The sequence below is a fragment of the Furipterus horrens genome, unplaced genomic scaffold (genome assembly GCF_987537825.1).
Source record: "Furipterus horrens unplaced genomic scaffold, mFurHor1.1.pri manual_scaffold_5, whole genome shotgun sequence".
In the NCBI taxonomy this organism is placed as follows: domain Eukaryota; kingdom Metazoa; phylum Chordata; class Mammalia; order Chiroptera; family Furipteridae; genus Furipterus; species Furipterus horrens.
In genome coordinates, this window is record NW_028327175.1 from 163,503,223 (window position 1) to 163,517,536 (window position 14,314).

Sequence of the window (14,314 nt, forward strand, 5' to 3'; positions counted from 1 at the left end):
GGGCGTTGGGTGGCCTCTGGTATTTATTTGGCATTTATAAATATATAAACTCCTTTTTTACTCTAATCTGCCTGGGCCTTTCCCTTCTTTCCCTCTATGAGCAGATGAACCTTGAACTGGGGCAGGGGGAAAGTCTGACATTTGCTTTATTATAGGTTTTTCCCACTCCAGTGAGGTAGACAAAACAGAAAAATAAGGATGTTTATTAAGGACATCTAGCCCACAGCTAGGGCTCATACTCAGCTCTATGAGCCACTGTCGGACCTCATCCGCATTCAATGTGAATGACATTAGGGAGGCCGGGCCACAGGTAGATCCCATTCATCCCACAGTAAGGGGTCCCTCCCATAGCCAGGTAGAGCTACATTTTGGGGATGAAGAGGGAAATCATTTGATTAATACGTTTCTCTAGACCCTGCCTCTTAATTCCTCCCCGCCTTCCAGGACCATGGGTCAAAGGTGGCTAGTACCATAATGTGGGGTATGAAGGGAAGCCCCTTTATCAGACCTCAGAGCAATGGGAAAGGGATGTCCCTCCCTTCTCAGCCATCCCAGGCCTGAGGGCCACTGAGGTAGAAGGGGGAGAGGCCAGGCCACTCAAGTTTCCCTTGTAGGCCCTGCTCTGGGCTTGCCCCTTAAGGAAATGGGCTTTTTTTTGCTGGTACTGAGGCTGGGATGTCAGCCCAGACTGGAATGCTGCAGTTCTTCCCGAAGCCATGAGGGCATTGGCTGTCCAAGCCGGCTCAGGAGCTTTGACAGCTCCAAATTGTGGTTCCGGAAAAAATCCGTAAGGAAAAGGCGGGACTGATAGGAGAAAAATGAAGGCAGAAACAGTAAGGAGTGGGATGTAGAATCAGGTCTTAGAGGCGGAGAGGTATAACCTGCCCCAGAATTTACATACCTCAGTGTCCATATCTGGGTACCTCCGACCTTTGCTCTTGCCTAGACAGCGAGTCTTACCACCTCCAAGTCCCTGGCACCAGAATCCCTTACCTTCATCAAACCTGCTCAACAGGAAGAGGCCATTAAGGGGCAGGAAGAAAAGGAATCCAAGCCCCAGAAACATACACTACCTCTCCCAGGCCACAGGGCCCGGTGTCTCTCCTTGAGAGACAGTAAATTCATGTCTCTTCCTAACAGACATGGTCAACCTGCTTCCCCATTTCCCCCGTGGTCCTCCTCTCTTGGGTCATGCTTTCCCACCTGAGGGTCCGTGTGTAGTTCAGAAAGGGTGTGATACCCAGGAACTTCTGGATACTCTCCATTGAAGCAGCTGGGTTGGTACGCAGCTCTTCTCCATCCATAATCAGCAACTAGGGATAGGGATGTGGTTACTGCTGTATTTCTTAGAAGCCTCCTGGCTGCAGGGAAGAGGAGGGTAAGGGGGACCTCCCAGTGAGGGTTATTGGGGGATTGTACCTGTCCAGAAGGGTAGTAGGTCAGCCAGCGTTGTAGATGGGTGGAATAGTAGCCAGGGACAAGACAGCGGTTTTGTAAGGAACGAAGTGCCAAAGGGGCCTGGGAGGAGGCTGAGATCACCTGGTAGAAGGTATAGTTCAGAGCAGCTGGGTCTCCATGTGCTCGCTGGTGCTGACAGATAGGAATAGGAAGAGAAGAGACTGGTAATCTGACAGAACTTCTGTTCACTCTGGTGAACAGACAGCATAGGCACCCCTCCCCAAGACACTAGTTTAATTTCCCTATCCTTATTCTCTTCTGTCTCTCTAGCAGTCACCACCTCCCTCCTTTAAGCCCTAATATGTTCCTAGCTTCAGGCTCACCTGGTACCAAGAGTAGGCCCTGGCAGCAGGGTTGGTGAGCACAGTGATGATCTTGGCTCGTGGCAGGAGGGCAGCGCCCCGCCGTGGTACAACTTCTGAGTCAAAGTAGGTGGCACTTTTTTCAAATAGGAAGTCAGTGCTCGCATTGGAAGGGACAGGGAAGAAGTCCATGTACCTAGGAAGAAGCACAGAAAAGAGGCAGAATGAAGGGGCCAGAAGTCTGTGCAGTGGAAGTTGGAATAGGGTATTTTGGGAAAGGAAGGAACTGTTCCTCTGAGAAGCATTCCAAGGGGTCCCGATCTCACCAGTCAATGCCTTTGTGGTAGTTAGGGCCATTGAAGAACTGAATTTCCTCAAAGGTGCTGGGGCTAGGGAAGCTGCTGGTCACAGCTGGGTGCAGACTCAGGAAGAAGTGAATAGCTGTGGTCCCTAAACAGGAGAGAGAGTCCAGCCATTGTGGGAGAGAAGCAAGCTCAACAAGAGCTTGAAGGAGCTGAGAAAATAGGCACTCTGGGTAGTAAAGTCCCTTTTGGCCAAACTAGAGCAAGAGAAGGAAATTCTGAGAGGCCCTAGGAAAGGTTCAAGGAGTGGTCCTCAGCCTTGACTGCATCAGAATCACTTGTGGATCTTTTTTTTTTTTTTAATCTTAATTTTTTTTAAATTGATTTGAGAGAGAGAGAGGAAAGGAGAGAGAGAAACATTGAACCCACAGCCTTGGGGTTTTAGGATGATGCTCTAACAAACTGTGCTACCCGGTCAGGGCCACTTGTGGATCTTTTAAAACAAAACTCCATAGATGATTCTGATACACAACCAGGGTTAAGAATCACTGTCTCAAGAGACTGGATTAATGTGGGGTGGTATGAGAAGGGAGCTCCTTAGCCCAAGAATCCTTTAGGTTTAAGGCAGGGCAAGAGAAATTGGCTAAGGGTGATTCACCTGTCTTCTGGGGTCCCACAATGAGGAACTTGGGGAGCCGATCACAGGTTTTCTCCTTGGACCAGATATCTTTGTGCCTCTTGTCATCACAGGGATTCTGAAGATGAAGCCAAGAATCAGATAAGGCCTACTCTTCTCTTCAACACACACCCCATCATATCCCTGGTCAGCCTGAGTTCCACCCATACCTGCCAAAGGGGGCTTCGCTCTTGAGGGAAGAGTTCAAAGTACTTCCGCGCAAGAGGGACAGGAGGAAGGGTCTGTAGGCGCAGCCGTGTCCAGCACTGGAGGAAGCGCACCAGGCTCTCAAAGGTGTACAGGCCTAGGCGATCATTTCCATAATTGGACAGATGGGTCATAAATATGCTGATCTGCAAGGGGATGCCTGCATGTCAGAGTTGAAGAGCCTACCCACCTCAGAATCAGGCATTGTAAGCAAAGGTCTCAGCCTGCAAATACTTTGCCTCTCCAGTTTTCTAGCCCTTCCTATCGGCACCTTACCGGATTAAGCAGCACTGTCAGGAAGAGTTCTCCACCTCGGATGCTCCGGTCTAGTTCACGAGAGCCTCCAGGATACTCATTATAGAAGATTGTGTGAGTGAAGAGACCACATGTCTGCCGTGGCAGCACCTGGAGGGAAAAAAATAAGGATAAATGAGATTTGAAAAGTAAAATGAGTAGATGGAGCACAAAAGTCCTGAGGCATTAGGATTCCCTGAGGTTGTGGGAGACTATCTGAAGTTACAGCAATGAAACTCTTCAGTGTGCATTACAACTTTTCACCCTTCTACCCACTATAGTGTGGATGAACTGGACTGATAGTTGACAGGACAGAGATCAGTGGAGGTTGGGGCTATCAAAATGGGGGAATTCAATTCAATTTTGTATTGGGAGCCCCTTACCATAATACCATTGTGAATGAAGCCACGGCGGTAGCGGGCAGGGCGGAGATGGGGATACTCCTCAGTGCTGGTCACCTGGATGCCCCACACAGATTTCCAGGCCTCATAGAGCTGTGTGTGGACGGGGTACACGCCCGAGTGGTGGGGAGCCACAGCATACCCCAGATCCGTGGGAATCCCATGCTCCTGGAAATGGCACAAACTCTCACCAGGACCTGGTGAGGTCTGGGGAATAGAGGGTAAAGGGCGGGGATGCCTCCACAGAAAGATAAATGGAAAGGGTACCCCATGAGAGGAAGGTTGAAAAGAAAGCATTATCTCTGGGAAAAAGTATGGGGAAGAGATTGAAGGGTCTCACCAAAGCAAACTGTTTGTTGAGCCTCATTTGGTCAGCCAGCACGGAGCGATTGTGGAACAGGTGTGGCTGCATGTGGCTCCACATGTGGGGGAACCACCAGAACTCTTTGCGGTGCTTCAGCAGCATGTCGTCCCCTGCATCCTCATCCTCTGTCCCTATGACCACACACTGACCACTGAACACAGCCAGTTAGGCTCTGTGCCCTCCTTTGTTCTGTTAACAACACTGACCACCTTCCATCATTGGGACATCTGCCCACCTAAGACTGCCAATTTGCCTCCTTGCCAACTTGCCCTTTAACCACCATGCTAACTAAAATTCATACCCACTACTAGCTCCTCACAGCACTCTGACCCCAAACCTTGTCCCTTTTATCCAACTTGTCTACCCAGGAAGATGGGACAGTGAAGAAAAAGATCAAACTAAGTTGATATGCTGAAGGAGCAGGGAAATAAGCTCACCAGTATGATAGAACTTGCCCGAGAAGCCCAAGTTGAAGGTGAAGTTGGGGACTAAGGTCCTGAGTTTGTTCTGGGTGGTCAACAGAGCCTGGGAAAAGTAGCAGGAACACAAGAAATCAGGAGACAACAGACTGAGCAGGAGAAAAATGAGTAGTGTTCTTCCTACCTGGAAAGAGCAGAGTATACCTATGGCAAGCTCAGAATCAAGGAAGGGAGTCTGATAGGTTAGAGCTTGAAACTATCTCTAAGGAAAAACTGACCTCAACATCAGCCACCTTCATGCGGGTACCTTCTTTGCCCACAAAGATGTCATCGATGTCTACTAAGATGTAGCGGTCAAGGTCCAGGCAAAGGCGCTTGCCAGTGAGGTATGCAACAGCATCAACAAAAATAAGTTTGTGGAGCCAGAAGGAAAGGCCATGGCCAAAGAGCACCCGCTGAATGCCATCATGAAGCCCAAGGTCCTGTACCACAGTGGGAAGCCGTGCCCGGCGAGGCACTGGTCCTGGCACAGGGGGCTCAGCTGACTGAATGCTGGCAAGAAGCACTGGTTCATACGTGCTATGATTGGATTGAAAAATGGTCCAGTCATCACCAGGCAATGGCCCAGGCTCCAGGCGGCTGGGGCGTGTGAGATGCAGTAAGGGTGCAGAAGGATTCACTTGGTAGTCCCGGAGCCCCAGGTTTGAGTATAGAAAAAGGGGGAAGCCCTTGAGCTGGGCACTCAGTAGGCTGTGCTCATGGGCTCGGAAAAAGCCAATGATGCCCACGCCGTACTCCACACAGTAACGGTCTAGCAGTTCCCGACTCCAGGCATCCAGGTTGACATACTTGAGCAGGTTCTCATAAATGACCAACACATAGCGGCCATGGGTATGATCAGTCAGGGTGGGCATGTCCCCTCGGCCAGGTGCCAGCTCAGTGCTATAACGAAAACGACTAGACTCCAAGATGGCCACAATCTCCTGCCCCAGCTGTGAGTATGCACTCTCCACAAACACAAGGACCACAGGTTCTGTTCGAGCTGTCTCTGGAGGTCTAGGAAGCCGAGGTGGGACTGGAGGCTGTACAGGGCCAGGGCCAGCTGCCCCGCTACTACTGCAGTCTCCCAAGGGTAAGGGCAAGGGTTCCTTGGCCTTGGGGCTGGTGGATACGTAGTAAGCCAGGAATCCCATGGAGCCCAGACTGAACGCGATTAGCAACAGTATGAGCCGATGCAGTTCCAGCTGCCGAGCTGGGCGTACCACCTTCCACAGCTTGAGCATGGCGGGGGAGGGGAGGAAGGAATGGGGACTACCTCAAGGGATGGGAGGTAGGAGTTCTATAGGCTGCTCTCTTGGGAGGGTGAAAGGATAGGAAAACAGGGGAAAGGGATTCCCTCAGGGTCAATTCCCTGAAGAGGTGGAGACAAGTTCCCTTAATGTAGGGTAGGGGAGGTAGGAGGGGCAGCAGGGGGCAACTGGACAGAGTCCATTTTTGTCAGGTCACCATGGCCCCCTGGCCCATAGCTTCAGCATGCAAATCCAATCAGGCTCCACCCTTCGTCCTGCTTGAGCTCCTCACATCAGAGGTCAGCAGAATTCACAGTCTCTGCCCTTCCTATCTGTAAGACAGAGAAATTGATGGATTATTTCTCCCTTTGAAACTGTGTCATTAATCCATTACCCTCTTCACCCCATCTAGCTTACCTTCTGCTCACAGGATGATCTGTTCTCCAAAAAAAACGGAGTTCCTGTAGAACAACAACACAATCTGAGTCTCAAACCTTAGCTTCAGAGGTTGTTCCCCTTCTCAGAATACTGTCACAATTCTTCCTGACTGAGCTCAGAGCTGGGAAAGTATATTCAAGGGCTGGAAAGAACAACTCTCCCATCAACAAGAAGCCAAACAGCCCAGGAAACTGAAAATGAACCTGTTCTGAAAGGAGTTCCCAGCCCATGACTGAGCAGTTGGCCAGCCAACAGGAGCTCTGGTCTTCTTGTGAGGAATGAACAGAAAGCCCCAGAAGTCCCATGCTCCAACGAAATATCAGATAAGAGGAAACTCATGAGTCTGTTAATCTTCTTCATCAGTCAAACCCAACACCACAGGCTAACAGCATTAACGAACTTGTAGTCAGGTGGACACTATGGTGGAAGAATTCAAGAGGAAAGAGAAATGGTGCTTGCTAATCATTCTTTCAGCTTCCAAACCCAGAAACTAGGGACTCTTTCCCATTGCTTGTGAAAAATTACTTATCCTCTGCCTTTCACCCCACCTGTGTCAGAGTCAGAAGAGATGATAAAAATGTAGCCCCACAGTGGGTCACATCACTGGTACCTAAGAAAAGCCAGACAGCTAATGCCAGAGTCTCTCTCCCTATCCATTCCAGCTCTCCTTCCTAACTTAGCCTAGGTGGTGCTATACCCCAATCCATTAACAGCTCAGAAGAAGTCCTCAGCTAGCCTGGAGAGACATGAGGGACTGAGTCCTGTTACGAAAAGAGAAAATTGAGTGGGGCTGGATAAGAGAGAGAAATAAGTCACATTCAACCAATGAGAGAGAGAAAGAAGGAGCAGATCAGTGTGACTGGAAGACAGTTTTACGGATACCTAATTTTGGAGATTTTTCTTAAATAGATTGACTGCTTCTAGAAGCTTTATTGTAGCTCTCCCCACCTTAGCCACTCTTAGTAAGGTCAGTGGCTGGCAATCCCTCTCAACTACCCACTCCCAGACATACACATTCTCAGGGGTGATTAGGCAGAGACAGAGTCTTTCAGAATTGAGAGATGATTTAAGAATAGTTCAGCTTTGGCCGGGGTAAAACTAATTGACATGAAAAGAGAGGATCTAAATGGGGATGGGAAGGGGTGAACCCTAAGAATTAGAGGAAACTCCTTGGAAAAAACACTGTAGTGAGAAGAAGTAACTAAGGGGAAGTAGATACTTGAGGTGAATTAAGTATAATACAATAGTTAACATTTATTGAGAGTTGACTCTTTGCCAGACGATCTTCTAAGAGTTTTCCATAAATTGAATGCTCACACCAGCCCTAAGAGGTAGATACTATTATTATCCCCATTTTACATATGAGTAATTTGAGGTTCAGAGAAGCATAGCAACTTGCCCAGGATCACACAGCTCAGTCAGTGGAGGAACTGGGATTCAAAGTCAGGCCTGTCAAGCTCCATAGCCTGTGCTCTTAACCACTGCATTTTACCTTCATACCTAGAAGAAACAGCAACATTCAGGGAAGGGATGCTGAGCGAGCTCCCGGGGTAGGGTGTGGTGTGGGGGATGCATAGGGAAGTAGGAACACGGGGTGAGGGAGGTGCTGTGTGAGTGAGCAGCAGTGGGAGGTTTGGGAGGGCGAAACCGAAGGGATCACCCAAGCCTGGGCTAGAGGGGAGCACTAGTGACAGAGCCTGGGGAAGGCCGGCGTGAGGGCCCCGCGCCGGGAGACAAGCAGCAGCTGTGGGAGGAGGGGTGCCCAGTGGCGACATGGGCACGGGGGGCTGGCACATTGGGTCACAGACGGAGGGACCCTGCTGGGGGAGAACATGGGGTCACAGGTGGCTAGGAGGAGAGCACAGGATGTGGAGCATTAAAGGGGAAGGGGCAAGGAGTGCGCAGAGAAGAGTCCGGGCCAAAGAGGCAGTACTGGGCTGGGAGAGCCCCGAGGGGAGGAGGAGCCCCGTACCGAGGGGTAGAGCCGAGGGACTGAAGCCTCTTCGAGGCAAGCTAGTGCAAGGGACACGGGGCGAGCGGCGCGCAGGGTCCCGCTGAGGGGCCGCCCGGGACGACCCTGTGGGTGGTTACGGTGATACCAGCCGGAAAGTCTGTGAGGGGAGGAACTGCGGGCGGCCGCATGTGCGTGGGGGTGTCCTCAAGGGTGGCTCACCCGGCGGACTAGGCGGCGTCCCCGCTGTCCCCGGGCTCCACCGCGTCCCGGGGCTGCCCGGTTTCCCTGCTTTCCGGCCCTTGGGCCGCGTCGCGGCGGCTCCGCCATCTCCAAGCGAAAGCTCCGCAGCAGCCGGGCCCTACCACCGCTTCCACCGGGGGGAGGCGGCGCGCTGCCGCTGGCGGAGTCCGCTCGGGTTCCCGCCGCTCCTGGGCCGGGCAGTCGCGCGGCCGAGATCCCGGGTAGCTAGATGGCTCTCTGCAGCTATCAGCCGAGCTTCGGCCTCCGAGACGGCGGGCTCCGAGCCCCACCCGCAGACGGGCACCCCCACCTCCTTGCAGCTTGGCACAGTCTGCTGAGCATCGGCTAAGAGGGGGCGGGCCCAGGGTACGGGCTGGCCCACTCAGCTCTGCGAAGGGGGAGCCGGCCCGGCCCACTGAGAGGCGGAGGGGGGCGGGAAGGGGGCGGGAAGGAGGCGGGAGGGGAGGCCCTCGCAGCAGGTCCCAGGGCGGGGCGAGACCCCTAACCCACCCTCTAACCCACCAGCTAAGGGCCCAAATCCTTTCTCCCCACCCCAAACTCGCCTCCAGCCCAATGGACTGGGTGGAGGCTGATGAGTTTATGAAGAAGTTTCATTCAAGATGGGCCCAAAGGGAGTGGGAGAAGGTACATCTCCATCTGAAGCCTTGTAACTCAGGCTACTAAAATCTAAGCCTCTGGCCATAAGACTCCAACAGCAGTAACACAATGGACGGTTTAAAGGTTATTTTATTAAATATCTTCAGTTCAAGGTTTCATTGTAACAAAGCTATGAAGGGTCTACCAACATTCAGAACAAACACTAACTATTTTTAAATTATTTCTATGTCATCATGCAAAAATTCTGCAACAAATGCCTTCCATTTCCTGTTTAAAATGTGATTTTTTTTTAAATAGTCTATTGACTATAGATGCTGACATTAGCCCCAGAAGAGGAGTAAGAATGCTAAGAAGGGCTGGAGCAGCCATATGAAGCTATGGGTCTTAATGAACTCTAAGACCATTTGTCTTCAAGCCAGCAAAACCAAACCCTGTGGTGAAGGTGTCTGCGTGCTGGTACTGCAGGCTGCAGGGCAGGAAAGGGCCAGGGCCCAGGGCTGGGGCATGCAGGAGGTGCTCGGAAGAGCCTGGCTAAATCCAAGCACCAGCACCTGTGAGTTTGCTCTCTTAGCTGGCTCCAGGGTAAATCTGTAGCTTTGCCTCCTAAAGGTAGTCCAGGCAGCTGGGGTCTACCCACTTTTCCCCCCAATAGTGCAAATATTTGTGCAGACAAGTTTGCACAGTTGTTTTGGGGAAACCAAGGTCATGACCAATTGCTTCTCCATTATCTTCTGTGCTACCTGCTTCGAGTATAGATCTTTCCCTCCTGGAATGGAACTCCTTGAGCACAGAGAGGGACAATGAATTAAGTAGGAGTCTTGGCTCTGGATACCTTTTGGATACATGCAAGTGGTGGTGGTGGGGGGTGATGCCCATGCAGTAAGTATACTTCAGTTGGTCAGTAGAGACCTCTTAAAGAGGACACCTCTTCGTGCCAAAGCAGTTGGGTCAATCTCAAAAACAGGAAGAGATGGACGTGCAGCAAGGGAATAGTAAGAAGGGAGACAGCCATCAGGGCAGCCCGAATGCATAGAGACAACCACCAACTCAATCCCGCTGCCTCACTCCTCCCATCCCACAGGGGCACTTGGCAGAGGGCCCAAGCCCAGATGAGGGTCAGCACGGGACCACCACCATGAAAAGGCAAGACAAAGATGGTCCATATCAGCACAGAAACAGAACTGCCAGAGGCAGCAAAGGGAGCCCTGACCAGGGTCTGGCTCTCTCCTTGCTAAGTTATAAGAAAACAAACACGAAGCAAAGCGCAACCCCTCCCCCTTCCCCTCTGCAGGGATTGGGCCTCAATATTGGGACCCACGTGCATTGTGCATCCTGTAGAAATGGATGAGTACATGTCAGACTAACACGAGGCTTCTCATCAGCTTCGTAGCGGACACACTTCTGCAGCACCAATTCTCTTCCCTTCTATGCTAAATGAAACAGTACAGCAACATCTGGGCCCTTAGTCCTGAGGCCACAGCTTCTCAGCTTCCTCCACAGAAGGCTGGGAGCTCCACATTTTCGCCCAAGTAGGTCTGATGGCCACGCTGTTCTCATCAGCCTCATTCTAGGTGCCTATGCAAATTCTGAAGAAGTCCATTCCTAGACCTGGGGCAGGCAGGCCACCTCAGGGGCTGCAATCACATCACGGCCCCGAAAGTTTTGTCAGAGTTCTTGCCTGGTCTCCTAAGTCCATGGAGGCCAGAGGCCAAGCTCACTTCTTCAAGGGCTGGTGAGTGGCCTGCTGCTCATGCCAGGATGGTCACCACACAAACTCTTGCCTTCTTGCCAGCCCAAGGGCTATTGATGGTTTTAAAACACATCATGGTATGGATTCCATTTTTTTAAACAATCTTTTTTTCTTTTTTTTCCCCTTAAATGTAAAAAACACCTCAGTACAGCAGAGACAGACACGAAGGGCGGACGGGAGGGCTGCATGCAGGGGCGTGCATTGGCTGCTGCCGCTTTGTAATTTAATTGTTTTAAACCTCAAACGAACAGGACTGCCGCTCGCTGTCACTCAGGCCCTCCAGAGCCACTGGCTGCAAAGGTTCGACCTCCAGCTGGGATCTCTTAATGTCCCTGTCAAACAGGATAGACATGGTAATAGAATAGAGGACAATAAACACAAAGTTTAAGTTCCAGAAACTTAAACACACTACACACGTGGCCAAGTCTGCCTGAGAAGGTGGAGTATGGGGGAGAAGCTCGTATTTAAATATAACAATGCCCTACATGTGCTGAGCACTTACTAATGCTTAACTTATAAGTATCTTATTTAATTCCGACAACTTAATGAGATAGGCACCACCCTTTCCCTCTTTTTGACAGCTAAAGAAACCGAGGCTTAGGGTAAGGAAGTAACCCAATTTGGACTCCTGGAGCTAGACCCATATCTGTCTGATTTAAGAGCATAACTTGTTACAACCACACTGTCTAGCCCCTGCCATTCCTCTGAAGTGGCCCGTATCTTCTCCTCCAATGCCAACTCTCAACCGACTCTTCCTCCTCTGACCCCACCTGTCCCAGCCCCTCCCCATCCCCTCACCAGGTGCACCTGTGGCTGAGCTCACTGCAGCGGTGCGGCAGGGGCCCCTGAGCAGTGATAGTGGACATTGAGCCACTTGCCATCCCGGCGGTGCCAGACCCGGGTCTCCTCCGACTGGCTGGTTCGAGGCCGACCCTGCCCATCGATGTATTGGGTGAGGCGGATATAGGCGATGCAAGCTGCGTCCTCTCCGATCACATGGACATGCGGGTTCAGGATGGTGGTATGAATGGGCTTGCTGTTCTTGGACAAGACTGCAAGGGACAGGGCAGGGTGGGATAGGTAGGAAGGCGTCAGGTCTGGGCACTGACATTTTCTTCCCAGCCTGCACTTCCAAGTCTCACCCTCTCTTCAGCAACCATCCTGGGAGTCTCCAAGGCCCCCATACACTTTCCAGGGGCCAGGGAACCTCATCACATCAGTCTCAGTTAACCAAAAAAGAGAAAGGTGGGGGACAGTGATAACGGCAGCTACTATTTTAATCAGGCATTGTGCTGGGGGGTTTAGCTGTATTCTTTGGTAATGATATTTTCTTCATTATAAGGTAAGGAGACGGGCTCAAGGAGGTTATGTAATTTCCCCAAACCACATAACATTTGAGCTCAGGACTATCTAATTAAAGCCTATGATCTTTCTACTCTGCTAGGCTGATGTTTAGATTTCATAAGTGTTAGCTTGTCCCTAATTAGGACTGTAGAGCAAAATCAATAACTTAACAATATTCAAAATTGATCTGTGATTAAAAAAAAAAAGTCCAAAGTTAAATAGAATCATCAAAGCACCAAGCTCAGGATATTCCTAGGGTTCCCAGGATCCTCTGGGGGAAAGTAAAAAAACTGCCATTATCAGCAAACACTGTGAATTGTGTTACTTTTATTGAGGTTCACATCTTAGTTCAACTCAAACGTTAGATAGGGGCTACACGAAACCTTCCCTAGAGCTTTTACAAACTCTGGAATTGCCTGTGGCTAATCGAATTACTTAGATAGCCTCGGGTTTACATTTGTAGCTGAGATGGAGAAGATTGTAGTTAGAAGAGAAAACAGTGACAAAATAAAATCCATGGCATAATGGGGAAAGCCCAGGATAAAATGGAAAGGAAAAGAAAAGATAAGGGGAGGGAGGGCCTTAGAAAGTGGAGAGAAAGATGGTAGGAGGTAAATATTCAGTTTCTTATCTCCCGGGACTTCCATGAACCGTCCAATGTACAACCCCCAGCCAGGACTCCTATCTCCCTCGGTCTTCAGGAAGACCCTAGCCGCAACTTCCAATCTCACAAGTGACTAACAGTGCCCTGTTACTCGCTTGCACATTCTTATTCTGGCTTTAATTTCCTCTATTGTGACATCTGTAGACACAGAGCTTCCTTATTACTTGCTAAGATCATCTTAACCTCATCTCAGATGGTTTCCAATTATCTTGGAAAGAGATGAGGCTTAAAGAAATACAGTGACCCTGACTGTGGCAACCAGCACTGCCATGAGGCAGTTGCAGAATGAAGGGGCCCATGGGGTTCTGGAGCAGGGCCTTCAAAGATGCCATTTAAGACCATTCTTGGGGCACAAGGAGGCAAGCACACAGACGAGGGTGCAGCAGGTAGGACAAATAAGGGAAAAGCGGGCAATTGGGAAGAGGAGAGGGTAAGCAGGGGCAGAGGCAAAGGAGGTGAAGGGGCAGGCAGGAGTATGTCAGCAGCACGAACCCACTCACGATTCTCAAAGTAAAACTTATGGAAATCCATTCCCTCCACAAGGTTACCAAGGGCTTCGGGCTCAAAGGAAGTGAGGCCTGGATCACAAATTTTCCTGCAGAAAAAAAAAGTTGCCTGTCGGTCTTCTATGGGAATTACTTGTCTTTATTCCTCACCAGTGGTGTCTGTCCTACCAGTGGTGGTAAGCTGCGGGCTAGGCCTGACAAGATGGCTAAGATCTTGGGGATCTGCCTGCTGAGCCTCTTGGCCCTGCCCTTTCAGCCCACCACCAGCACCCCATGGGTGGGCTCGAACATAGGGTATCTACCTGGAAGGGCTTCCAGCCTAGTGGCCTGGTGTTTAACTCATACACTGTGCCTAAGGCCCAGCCTCACCTCTCCCCAGGGTCCTAGCTGCTTTTGGAGAGAAGGGAAAGGCCTTGAGAAACTTGAGTCTTAAGGAATTGGGTCTCTACTCACGTGTAGGCCTCAAAATCTCCATTGTTGATGGCCTCAATCAGTTGTTCTGTGATCTTAATGATCTCCTGTTTTCGCACTGTGGGGAAAAAAATCCAGCAGTTTACCGCGTGGAACTGGGGAGCTCCCAAGTGATGGAGAGCCCTCCCCAGTCCTTCAAGAATTCCCTGTGATCTCTCTGATGAAGACATCCCTCTTTTCTGTCTCTAAGGCCCTTTGCAGGAAGAGTGAGCCTGCCTTTCTCTCCATCCCTCCTCTGTTGTCTGTAGAACTTATGACCCCCATTTCCTGAAGCCCACAGTTAGCTATGGTTCTCTGGTCTTTGTCTCCCTCTTCATCAACAACCAGCACACAAAAAGCACTCTTGTTTTTAACAGCTGAGGAACCTGGCATATCATGAATACTCTGTCCAGAGTCTATGCATCCCATCTCCAGCAGGGTCAGTTTCCCTAAGAAGCATCTCCTGATAAGGCAGTTTCCATCACCTGCTTATGTCTCTCACCTGAAGGAGCTCAGTCAGGTCTCATTACCATGTTCACCAGTCCCCTAGCCCTCACTCAGTGGACCAGAACCTAGCCCTAGGCAAGAGTCAGCCTGAGAGCCGCCAAACTGAGCCAGGGATGCAGGCTCCAAAAGGA

At 50.6% G+C, this 14,314-nt stretch overlaps 2 protein-coding genes across 10 annotated transcripts in view; both read right to left on the reverse strand.

Moving 5' to 3' along the window:
- Positions 1 to 187: 187 nt before the first annotated feature.
- NDST2 (N-deacetylase and N-sulfotransferase 2) lies at positions 188 to 8,623 on the reverse strand. 2 transcript variants are annotated; one of them, XM_090278227.1, is made up of 16 exons: positions 8,324 to 8,623; positions 7,550 to 7,650; positions 6,130 to 6,173; positions 4,702 to 6,044; positions 4,442 to 4,529; positions 3,981 to 4,135; positions 3,623 to 3,808; positions 3,222 to 3,350; positions 2,909 to 3,091; positions 2,721 to 2,817; positions 2,087 to 2,210; positions 1,782 to 1,956; positions 1,420 to 1,590; positions 1,204 to 1,313; positions 902 to 1,004; positions 188 to 804 (listed from the first exon to the last, which is right to left on the reverse strand). In XM_090278227.1, the coding sequence occupies exons 4-16, from the start codon at positions 5,704 to 5,706 to the stop codon at positions 679 to 681; spliced, it is 2,652 nt and encodes an 883-aa protein (XP_090134353.1). In that variant the 5' UTR covers positions 5,707 to 6,044; positions 6,130 to 6,173; positions 7,550 to 7,650; positions 8,324 to 8,623; the 3' UTR covers positions 188 to 678. The 2 variants fall into 2 exon arrangements, with proteins under 2 accessions (XP_090134353.1, XP_090134352.1); XM_090278226.1 differs by having other exon boundaries at positions 6,130 to 7,650.
- Positions 8,624 to 9,079: 456 nt separating this feature from the next.
- Positions 9,080 to 14,314, reverse strand: part of CAMK2G (calcium/calmodulin dependent protein kinase II gamma) — a 56,262-nt gene continuing 51,027 nt past the window's right edge. For 7 of the 8 annotated variants that reach the window (XM_090278234.1, XM_090278232.1, XM_090278233.1 and 4 more), the window contains 4 exons: positions 13,680 to 13,755; positions 13,221 to 13,315; positions 11,520 to 11,764; positions 9,080 to 11,044 (listed from right to left, as the gene is read on the reverse strand). In XM_090278234.1, coding sequence (XP_090134360.1) covers positions 11,532 to 11,764; positions 13,221 to 13,315; positions 13,680 to 13,755 — 404 coding nt within the window. In that variant the 3' untranslated portion in view covers positions 9,080 to 11,044; positions 11,520 to 11,531. Of the gene's footprint in view, positions 11,045 to 11,510; positions 11,765 to 13,220; positions 13,316 to 13,679; positions 13,756 to 14,314 lie in introns of all 8 variants that reach the window. The other variant, XM_090278231.1, reaches the window with a different exon arrangement.

Excerpts from the sequence above, each read along its gene's own strand:
- NDST2 (XM_090278227.1), bottom strand. The coding sequence starts at position 5,706 with ATGCTCAAGCTGTGGAAGGTGGTACGCCCAGCTCGGCAGCTGGAACTG. Across the intron at positions 1,591-1,781 it reads GGGCCTACTCTTGGTACCAG|CACCAGCGAGCACATGGAGA; the intron begins GTGAGCCTGAAG and ends CCTATCTGTCAG. Across the intron at positions 1,314-1,419 it reads CCTACTACCCTTCTGGACAG|TTGCTGATTATGGATGGAGA; the intron begins GTACAATCCCCC and ends CCCTATCCCTAG.